At 44.6% G+C, this 10,952-nt stretch overlaps 4 protein-coding genes across 4 annotated transcripts; 1 reads left to right on the forward strand and 3 right to left on the reverse strand.

Moving 5' to 3' along the window:
* Window positions 1-135: 135 nt before the first annotated feature.
* On the forward strand, window positions 136-2,752 carry L199_006452 (uncharacterized protein; the record flags this gene model as incomplete). The annotated part of the gene is made up of 4 exons (XM_064892151.1): window positions 136-177; window positions 396-658; window positions 815-2,150; window positions 2,213-2,752. 4 exons carry the CDS (start codon window positions 136-138, stop codon window positions 2,750-2,752), a joined length of 2,181 nt encoding a protein of 726 aa, XP_064748223.1.
* Window positions 2,753-3,965: 1,213 nt separating this feature from the next.
* On the reverse strand, window positions 3,966-4,955 carry L199_006453 (uncharacterized protein; the record flags this gene model as incomplete). Its single annotated transcript, XM_064892152.1, has 5 exons — window positions 3,966-4,041; window positions 4,129-4,307; window positions 4,421-4,607; window positions 4,715-4,727; window positions 4,772-4,955. 5 exons carry the CDS (start codon window positions 4,953-4,955, stop codon window positions 3,966-3,968), a joined length of 639 nt encoding a protein of 212 aa, XP_064748224.1.
* Window positions 4,956-5,516: 561 nt separating this feature from the next.
* L199_006454 (uncharacterized protein) lies at window positions 5,517-7,495 on the reverse strand (the record flags this gene model as incomplete). Its single annotated transcript, XM_064892153.1, has 8 exons — window positions 5,517-5,617; window positions 5,710-6,277; window positions 6,354-6,545; window positions 6,612-6,709; window positions 6,790-6,874; window positions 6,984-7,073; window positions 7,165-7,252; window positions 7,362-7,495. 8 exons carry the CDS (start codon window positions 7,493-7,495, stop codon window positions 5,517-5,519), a joined length of 1,356 nt encoding a protein of 451 aa, XP_064748225.1.
* A 590-nt stretch (window positions 7,496-8,085) lies between these two features.
* L199_006455 (uncharacterized protein) lies at window positions 8,086-10,361 on the reverse strand (the record flags this gene model as incomplete). Its single annotated transcript, XM_064892154.1, has 5 exons — window positions 8,086-8,879; window positions 8,944-9,750; window positions 9,834-9,923; window positions 9,989-10,115; window positions 10,191-10,361. The coding sequence occupies 5 exons, from the start codon at window positions 10,359-10,361 to the stop codon at window positions 8,086-8,088; spliced, it is 1,989 nt and encodes a 662-aa protein (XP_064748226.1).
* Window positions 10,362-10,952: the final 591 nt, after the last annotated feature.

The raw sequence follows: 10,952 nt of genomic DNA on the forward strand, positions 1-10,952 counted from the left end.
GATCACGAGTGAACGAAACAAGTCAAAGTTGGATCGGGTTCCCGACTGGTCCAAAGCTCTTCGACCCTGATTAATCAAATATCAAACATTAAACATACCATTTGATTGTCATCAGAACCAAATAACGCAACCAACATGCCCCATCCTGCATCTGCTGCAGGCTCATCGGGAGAATCAGTGAGTCTACACAAGATGCATATGACCTATCGTGGGGAACAAGATGGAGGCGAGGGGAAGTCATTGGCTCGTCACGCGAGCCTTATCATGACTCGTGGGAATGCGATGTTTGCTCCCCAACATCGTGGTCGAGGTCGTGTGATAACAAATGATCTCTCTTCCCACATGACATGCTATCAGCACGGGCTATATATACTGATATCATTCGAATATTACAGCGTGCCGCTCCCACACCTCTCGCCGTTCCTTCACCTGCTCCACAACCTTCCACTTCCACCTCTGCTGGCAACTCCCTCTCCGCATCCCAAGCTTCCCAAGCGACATCCGTCCTCACAGAAGATGAGGAAGATCTAGAAGACTACAGACCAGGTGGATACCACCCTGTCAACATAGGAGACGAATTCAACAACGGACGTTACATGATAGTGAGAAAATTAGGTTGGGGTCATTTTTCGACTGTATGGTTAGCTAGGGATAACAAGTATGTGTTCATTTTTCTGTTTTCACTCACAAATTTTCGGCGAACCGACGTATCTACTATATCATTTCCCTTTCCACACACCCTCGTCCGCACTAGGATGTTCCCGATGGCAGCGGATGAGATCTAGCACTAACTCATGTGTTCCATCCATCTTAGCACTAAGCGGCATGTCGCGCTCAAAGTGGTCAAATCCGATGGACATTACACTGAAACCGCTCTCGATGAGATCCAACTACTTCAACGTGTCGTCAACTCGTCTCAGACGCATGCAGGACGATGTCACGTCGTAGGGCTGGTGGACAATTTCAGGCATACCGGACCAAATGGTAGTCACGTCTGTATGGTGTTTGAAGTATTGGGAGAGAACTTGCTAGGATTGATCAAAAGGTATCAACATCGCGGTGTACCTCAACATATCGTTAAGCAAATTGCAAAGCAAGTCCTACTCGGTTTGGATTACCTCCATACGGAATGTCGGATTATTCATACGGATCTGAAACCTGAGAACGTTTTGATCTGTATAGAAGATGTTGAGTCCGTCGTGCAAGCTGAACTGGCATCGTGTCCAGCAGCAGTACCAACAAAATTAGTCGGTGTCCCCCCCTCTCAAGGTCGATTGGGTAATCAAACACCTCGGAAAGATGGGCTATTCATCGTTGGATCTCAACCTCTGCCATCGCCAAGTTCAAGTTATTCAAGTAGTCCGATGTTAGATAAATATGGATTCGGAATGAGTAAAATCTCCGGTGTAGATGCTTTCCCTACATCAAATAGTGTGGCTGGAGCTTCGCTCGCGAAAAGGGCGACAGCGACTGATGCTTTAGGAAATGGTATGGAAAACGTCAAATTGGGCGAGTCAGGATTGTCATGGGAAAAAACAAAGGCGCCCGCCCCGCCAGCATCGACAGGACCTTCATTGTTATCTCAACAGATGAGCGCCGCTCCTCCTTCACCATCACTTCAGCCTACCAATGCACCCCCTTCATCATCTACGAATCCATCTACCACTGCTACCCCTAGTCAAACGATAATCTCAACTCCAGCTACAACACCAGATTCAGGTCGAAATGACGAGGCGAAAATATCCACTTCTGTCATGTCTACCGAATCACTCTCTCCACCAAACCACCATAGTAAACCACCCACCAGCGAGAACCCACCCCTCGGACAATCTTCCTCGACTACCGGATTTACTACCTCTCCCGCTACCTCTCATGTCAATAATCTACAAGACCAGGAAGCGCACCATGATCCTGATGACCCTAGTAGGGATGCACCGGTGGCGGGCGATCCGAACCACCTTCCTCCTCCGTTCCCATATGATCCGGTAAGCCTCGAGAGGATAACAGTCAAGATTGCCGATTTGGGTAATGCGTGTTGGGTCGACCATCACTTTACGAACGATATTCAAACGAGACAGTATAGATGTCCGGAGATCATATTGGGTACGAGGTGGAATCAGAGCGTGGATATATGGAGTGCTGCGTGTCTGGTAGGTCATACTTCTCAGCTTGTTCTTCACGTTTAATGCTAATTAGTGATTACATCTTACAGTTCTTCGAGTTATTGACTGGTGATTATCTATTCGATCCTCAACCAGGTGTGAAATACGATAAGGACGACGACCACGTTGCTCAAATCATGGAATTGCTCGGTGAAATGCCAAGATCATTAGCTCTATCTGGCAAATACTCTCATGAGATGTTCAATCGACGAGGTGAACTAAGACATATAAGTAGATTGAGGTTCTGGCCTATGATCTCGGTGCTGAAAGAGAAATACCTGATGGAACATGCCGATGCGGAATTATTGTCATCATTCCTCATGCCGATGTTACACTATTACCCCGACTCGAGAGCTACCGCAGCCGAATTGGTCAATCACCCTTGGCTCGAAGGAGTAGTGGTGCAAGGGGAGTTGGAGATGGCTCAGAATTTCCATCAATCCGAAGTTGAACGAATAAGGCAACAACAGGAAACGTCAACCGAAGAGAAAGGCAAAGAGAACGAGAAAGATAAGGGACCCGTACAGTTGAAAGACGTTTTGGGCTTGGGACCCTCGGTGAAAGGAATGGTTGGAATGGGGAGGATCTGATCTCAGAGATATCGTCAGGGAAAGTTCGATCTGGGAGAAGATCGCCCAGTGCGACATTCCACGGGTCAAGATAGTGTAATGAAATGTAGTGGACTGGGGCAACAATGAATCAACAAATCATCGATGATATCATCTGGTATCGCCCGACATCGAATTTAGGATGTTGATTGTCAATCCATCGGGAAATCATCGAGTCCGGAGGGAACAGGATGTAATGTAAAATGAAACAAGCGATATCTCAAGGTTGTGCGGGGGGTTAAGTCGTTGTAGGAGAAAAGATACTTTATGTTGTCAAATCTGAAATATAGAAATAGAAATATCAAGAAACGTATTCCATTGTTGTTAATCCCAATCCCAAACCCGAATAAAGAAATCGATAATTAAACAATATTGAAATACCGAATCAAAATCAACCTTCAACCTTTAAATGATCGATCTTCAATCTTAGTCCGAATCCGAAATCAAACAAACTCCTATCCCTATTCTTGCTTTTCCCTCCCTAGTATCTGGTTGGATCAACAGGATATATAATCGATAACTACCATCTCTTTTCCTATATTTCCAAGTTACAGTATATCAATCAGATTCAACGTCAAATCTCCCTCTTTACCTCATAGATATTCAATGTCTCTTTTTCTCTTCTCTCTCCTTTTTGACTCTCATAGATGATATTTTGACTCTTACGTTACGTGTTTCTTCCGGTCTCTGGTCTATGGTCGCGATTCTGAAGGGTTGTTATATTGATTTTTCTACTCCATAATCGTTTTCGTATTCGAGAAAGATATGATGATGAAATTTAATCCGAAATAGCGTGATTCCTATTAAAATCAAAGCAAGAGACTTCTTCTGGTCCTCATTGCAGTGCCGATTCGATGAGAACGTTCATGGTAGAGTATTGAGTGTTACAAAGGGTAGACCAGTGTACTGTATGTTCGAACCGAAGAGAAATGATGAAGCGAGAATCCCATTGATCTCTCTTACCCAGAAATTGGGAAGTAAGCGCGCAGTGTACTTTGATAAGATCACGATTGAGGTATTTTGAAGATGACAAGTGATGAATCGAGTTACATACAGATATTTAAGCTGGTCTATACAAATCCATCAATAGTACTTGGATACATGGGCATGTAGGATACGGTAAAAGAAGGGAAACTTGTTCATTGACTTTGCTCCAACTCCACTTCGATCTTCGTTTCCCGAAGACAGTGGTCTTTCATTCTGACCTTTTCTCCAAATCAACAGATGAGTGTTCAATATCATCGATAATGTCATCACTCAAGAAAACACCGCTACAGTATGACCGATCAACTTTAGCTCTTCCTCCGGTATCACAACACCAAAACGATCAAAATATGATATATCAAATGTGTACTTACTTTTCAGCTTGTCCTTTCAACAGTTCTTTAGACCAATTGTCATAACCGGCAGTTAAGAGGGTCGAACCAAACACAGCGAAAATACTAACGATACTTGCCCAACCTAATTTGACATCTATGATGTGATCGACTGAAGGATCGATAAGAGGTAGAAGTAAGAGAGAAAGTGATGAGAAGATCTATACAGTGGCCATTATCGTCAATTATCAGTTTATGAACTTATCATTGATGATGAAATGGATACAGACACGAGTAAAATCAATAAATGAATGAAACGGTAAAGCAAACTTACAACACCAAATACACCAATTAAATCTTTAATAACCAACACCATCGACGTAAATCTCCTTAATACTTTTAATTCTGAATTGTTCATCCATCGTTTAGTAGTTGTATAATGGTAGAACATACCCAACAGGAGAGTATAAGTGACGAGGGAGTAGTAGATTTGATAAGATAGGAGAAAAAGGATGGTATTGCTATATCGGATGACCAATCAACCAACCACCCAACCAATCAATCGATCAGTCCATTAATCAAAATGTCAAGAGATCCATCTATCCATAGTTTCGACAGATTAACTCACCTAACCATCTTACCTACCAGACCTTCCTCACATCCTACTTTTCTCGCACCGACCCACAAGTACCATCCATATTGATTCTGATCTTCATACCATTCTCATCCAACGATAGGGGTAAATTACTTGTGTATTCTACCAGACTCTCAATTCCTAATCCACTGGATCCAGTCGATGAAGGTGGACCGTAAGATGTCCATAGTAGAGCTAGGGAAGTGGGTAAAGCTGATAAGAAGATTGATAACATGTTGGAACAATTATGTTCAGAATGGCGATTTTCCCTTTAATCTTTTGGGTTTTCTGTTATCTCAAACGTAAGTAGAGGTTATCAATCGTTTATATTCATTTTCAAATATATGGACACGAAAGTCTTTTATAAGATCTTGTCTATATCAGTATGTCATCTGCGTCAACAAGACAAGTAAGTCAAGTCATTCAAGGTCAAAGGTCCTTTGTTTATACTCCCCTTGGCGAAAGTCAAAAGTAAGTTGGAGAAAGGAACATTAAGCTGATCAATAATTATGAAAGGTTCCCACTGAGAGTTGAAGGACAAAGACAGAATCCTTTAGTACAAGTTATACTAAGGTTTCTACTCCAGAACTCAATCGCCGTTCAACCTTCCATCATCAGGGGAATGATCAGTAATTAGTCAGGTTAGTGATCTTTTTTCAACCTTTGGTATTGGACACGACAAATCGCGTGTTCGTGTTGAGCAGATAACGATCCGACCGATCAACACGTATGTAGAAGCTGATCAAATACATTACATACCTACAAAATCACATTCTACACCAGTTCACGCTGCAACCTAATCCCACTCATCATCATCACTATCATCCTCATCATCACTTCCTATATCCGCCTTTCTCTTGGATAACGCAGCGGCCAAACTCGACGCTAGATCAGGGGCTAAAACAACATCGAACACAAACACATTAGCATTTGCATCTTCAATTTCCATCACCACCACGTTCACATCTATCAGAATGCACGTAACTCACCATCTTCAGTAGTAGAAGCTACAGCCGCAGCAGCTCCGGCACCTACGACCGCCCCAGCGCCGACAGCAGCAGCGCCACCAGCCAAGGGCGACACGCGTTGTTCGGTAGGATCGACTTTCTTGAGGTTGTGTACTCCCTTCCCTTGGATCGACGCAAGTAGTGCCGAACGACCCGTATCTCCCCCCGCGGAAGGTACAGGTGGTGCTGGGGGTGCTCGACCGGCTGAAGGAGGAGGGGGAGGTGGGGGAGGTGCACCTCGACCTCCTGCTGGCGGTGGTGGTGGAGGAGGGGGAGGGGGTGCTGATCCGCCTGCTCGTGGTGGTGCAGGTGGGGGAGGTGGGGGCGGAGGTGCTGCGACGCTATTCCGAGGAGGTGCAATGGGTGGTGGTGGAGGGGGAGGAGCAGAGGGTGGAAGGGATGATCGACCTGGTGGGGGTGGAGGGGGAGGTGCGGATGTAGGTACAGCCACGGAGGATGGTCGAGCAGAGCGAGAGGTAGGTGGTGGAGGAGCGGGCTTTCGACGTGAGGTCGGTGCAGGTGGTGGAGGAGGTTTCTTGGGTGCAGTAGCCTGATCAAGGTATCAGTCATCCATCAACTTATGATTTTGACTATGCAAACATAAATCGAATCCAAATGTCGCTTACCTTCTCTATACCACCTTGTTGCTGTACAAAGTCCTTAATGAATTTCTCATTCTGTTGAATATCCTTTGCTGAAATTCCTTTCATACTAAGTTGTTCAAGGAGGATCTGCCATGATGGATCCACACCAGATGACGAGAACCCTTTCTCACTATCGAATCCCATATGAGCAACATGTTTGAATGATCCAGCGGACTAAGTCATCGATATCGTAACATCAGCAACAAGAATGCTTTGACGGTTTCTCGAAGGTATACTTACGGGTCCAGAGATGAGTGATTTATCGATCTTTCCTCCTTTCTTTTTCTTGGTCGGTGTTGACGTACTAGCTTTCTCTTTCTTATCTTCTTTCACTTTAGCTAGGCAAAGCATTTCACACAAAATCAGCAAAATAGTTATTGGGCAACCACCTAGATTTTCAGTGGCTGATACGACTCACTAGCATATTTCGACCTATTAGCTACTTTCTTATAGAAATCATGGGCTTCCTGTTCGGACGCAAAGACAAATGCGAATTGGGAGTTCTGCGGGTCAATGCATCGAACAAGTCAGTATGAATAGATATTTCTCGAGTATCACTAGGTGTAGCAGCAGTATCTCGCAGTGGTACATATATGACCTAGCACAACTCACATCACCTTGCCAAGAATGAAAGAAAGGTTTCTCCTGATTATACTCTATCTCATTTGGTAATTCGTGTTCCCAGATGACACCACGGTATGACTATTTACATCCCATCTTGCCATCAGCTTCGTCCAATGTACCGTCGCATAGTAAATTCGGATGGTAGCGGGGAAGTTGAATGTATGCTTACAGATAAGTCAACTACTCTGAACCATAATCCACCTCTCGCCTTATCAGCACAAAATACCAATGCACCTTCTGCTCCAGCGTATGACCATCTACAACCCTCGTCGCCCGTGTGTTAGCTCCACATCAAATCAACAGAATCGATAGATGCGATCATAAGACCTAATGGGTACATGATATACAGAGTAGAGCTCGACTCACGATTGACTACCAGATTTACACTGATATACCCTCGCTACTGTAGCAGTAACGATTTTATTGGTCGAACTTGAAGATGGGATGGCTTTTTTCACCTTTGCTTTATCATCGCTTGAAAGGGTCGTTGATGCACCCATCTTGTCTGTATGTATACAATACGAGGTGATGTCCAGTGCAGTGATGTTGATGATGTTGTTCAACCAGTTGAGATATGTTACGTTATGCGTTCGAGTGAAGTGGCGATGACGCACAACCAAACCAAACAGCACAGCTTACAGTCACTCACAGTGGCATACCTACTGAACCACTTCAGCTGCTATTCACTCATCTATACGTACACATGCACTGAGATGCATAATCATTTTCATTATCATCATCATAGTACTCTCTGTTGATGACTCTCGATCAAACAGAATTGTCCGTCTTTTGATAATCAACGAATGAATGAGTGAATGAATTGGATCAAACAAGTAACCTCTAAAAAGAAAAGTCCCATCGTGAATCTTCAAAAATGCTATTTATATTAAAACGAACTATTATCTACAGAATGAAAATAAGAACTATATGCTAAGAAACTGTCCGAAGGAGACATAAGAATGAAGAAATGTCCATTTGAAACGGTTGTTGAAAAAGAAGTTACAAATGATGAAATCGTCATGTATGCTAATGAGGAATGCTTTTTGGGTTATTGAGCCAATCAATCTATATATGTTCGTGGTCGTTCTGATTATAAGAATGACAAGCACGATATCAAACCCGCTATCAAGGTACTCGTCAAGCCAATCACAACAGCATGAGTCGATGATGAAGTGGTGGTAGCACCCTGGTTGGTCGATGCTGACGAACTGTCCGCACTTTCTGTCGACGAAGGCGTAGTGAGAGCTATTATAGTCGATGTAGGTAGATCCTCATTCGCTTGAGTAGTTTGAGTTTCTAATTTACCGGATCCGACCATGATGAATTCACCTTGCGATGGTACACCATTAACAACGACGAAGAACATCGCTGGTCCAGGTTGGAACAAGTTGGGTCCGTTGGTTCCAGGCATCTGAGAGACGATGTGTGTCGTCTTACCTGTATTCATATCTACCGAGTAGCTCGAGTTGAGTTGGAGATATCGTTGACCGAAACCAATAGCATGCGTATTGAATCCACCTCGAATAACGACAACCTTGGTATTCTGAGCGGTAGCTTCGTCGGTATTGTTCAAGGTGATGTTGAATGACGATCCACCGTAAGTGAGGTTTTGGGGGAGACCTTCGTAGACGGGTCGTTCTTCGTTGTAGTACCATGGGTACCATTTCTCAGAGTCGGTTCGAGATCGCCATTGAGTAGTGGTGAAATCTTTGTTAGGGTTGGAACCAGCGATGAAGATGGACCCATCAGGTAACAGAATGGCCGTGGAGTGATACATTCTCTCGTTGGCAGAGGCGGTCAAACCGGTTCGGTTCCATCGTGATCCAGCAGGTGCAGAAGAGTTGTAGATAGCGGGCATGTAGATTGGAGCTTGACCGTATGATTCTATGGATAACCATTTCGATGTCAGCTGAGACCATCGTGCATGGATGGATGAAATATCACTCACGTCCAACAGAGTATCCATCATCACCATAACCGGCAGTTCCCATACCCACACCATTACCCATCCAGAAAGTTCCATCTGGAAGAATGACAAATTGACCCATACTTCTACCTTCGAACATGTAATCGTCATCCTCGTACTTGGCACTACCTTCTGGTGTGATTCTCACACAGGTGTTGTCGGCGGGAACAGCAGTAACATTGTAACCAGCTGTACCGTCGTTACCCCACTGGGTCGTGTTAGAACCACCGCAGAATAGGATCGTAGCGGCGTAGTCGTTGTCCGGGATCAAGGGGAGCATGGCGGTGGCTGCAGAAGCAGGGTAGACACGAGCAGCGTAAGGCATGTCGGGAAGATCGGTGGTCTCCTTGGTGTTGTAATCGTAGAGAATGGTCTTTCGGTTAGCCTGCATGAAGAGTTTACCAGAGGGCATCAACCATGTCAAAGCGTAGAGGTTGATGGGGAGGGTATCGGCAAGGAACTGTAAGTCTACGGGATCATCGGCACGAGGTGGGAAGAATTCGTATGTTGGATTATCCTGAGCTTGAGTGTTGACGTATCCACCGTTCTTATCACCACCGATGATGATCAACGATCCATCCGGTAAAGCTTCTACCATGGGGTACCATCGTCTTCCTGTCATCTGAAGCCATCCACCAGTGTTGTTATCGGATGTCGAATAAGAGGTTGTCCCCTGTATGTATTCACATGACTCGTCGGTACAAGGAGTAAGCATTCGAATGGCGGTACCACCGTCAGTATCCGAGTACGCTTCGGCAGCAGTGGAAGCGACACCACCCGTAGTTACAGCTAAACGAAAGGAGGAATATGTCAGCTCTCGAAACCAATATGGGAATTGTTTCATTGAAGTCGATAGTATGGGGATGACTTACGTTGATTACCACCGAATACCACCCAAGTACCATTGCCCAGCACACCACCACCCGCACAGAAGGTATTCGAGAAGACATCCATCGTTCGATCTGGACACCGCAAAATCAGTCAGTTTCCTCCAGGTCTATATCGTATGACTGAACCATTCACTCACATTCATTGGTCTCGATATCATACTCGGTAGCCCAAGCAGGGTGAGTCCCATACTCTCCGTCAATCTCCACAGGGTTATTCTCAGTCTTGTCCAACACGTAAATCTTCTTATTGTTACCCAAGAATACCTATTGAGAGGGAAGTGGCGAGAAGATCAGCTTGTTATCTTACCCAGTACAGTGTTTGGGTTGAGTGGGACTTACCATCTGCGCACTGACACCTGTATCACCGACACTCTCAAAATCCAGTGGAGTCGCAGCAGCGGCAGCACGTTTCCTACCATCTAATGGAGGAGCAGCTGGATCTCTCCATGCTGAACCGAGGACGAGGAGGGGTAAAAGGGGAAGGAGCGTAAGGATGTTTATAGATGACATGTTGTTGTAGTTGATTTGATCTTGAGGATCGTAAAATTGATTTGGAGGGGGAGTTTTCTTTATTGCCTTCTTCTTCGTTGAGATGGATCAATAAGAATGGGTATTTTACTTTATATATAAAATAGAAAATAAAGAGAAAAAGGGAAAGGAAAAGAAATGAAACGGATGGGATAGGATAGGATAGGGTGTAGGGTGTAGTCGGACTGCTGGATGAGTGGGAGTGGGATTGGGAGTAAGAGATCAAAGGATGTTTTTGAGGTTGAACGTGAACAAAGTGTATCAAAGGAAGGTTTGGATCGTACGTGGTGCGTTGAAAGGGTTTGTTGTACGCCGAAAGACCAGTTGGTACGGTATGAAGCGAAGAAGTGGGAGTGGAGATGATAAGATGACACAGCGTAGTGGTTAGCGAGTTTATACCGCAGAGTAGTATGCTGTGATGAGAATTGTTGTAAGAAAAGGGAAAAAAAAGGGCGAATGTTTGATGATGACGCTAATCGAGTGGTTGATGATCAAAGCGTAACAAATGATGGGAGATGATGGTTATGATGTATTTGCCACCGAGGAATGTTGAAAAGCAATGTAAAAGTATCT

This window comes from Kwoniella botswanensis, chromosome 1 (genome assembly GCF_036426115.1).
Source record: "Kwoniella botswanensis chromosome 1, complete sequence".
NCBI classification, from domain to species: Eukaryota; Fungi; Basidiomycota; class Tremellomycetes; order Tremellales; family Cryptococcaceae; genus Kwoniella; species Kwoniella botswanensis.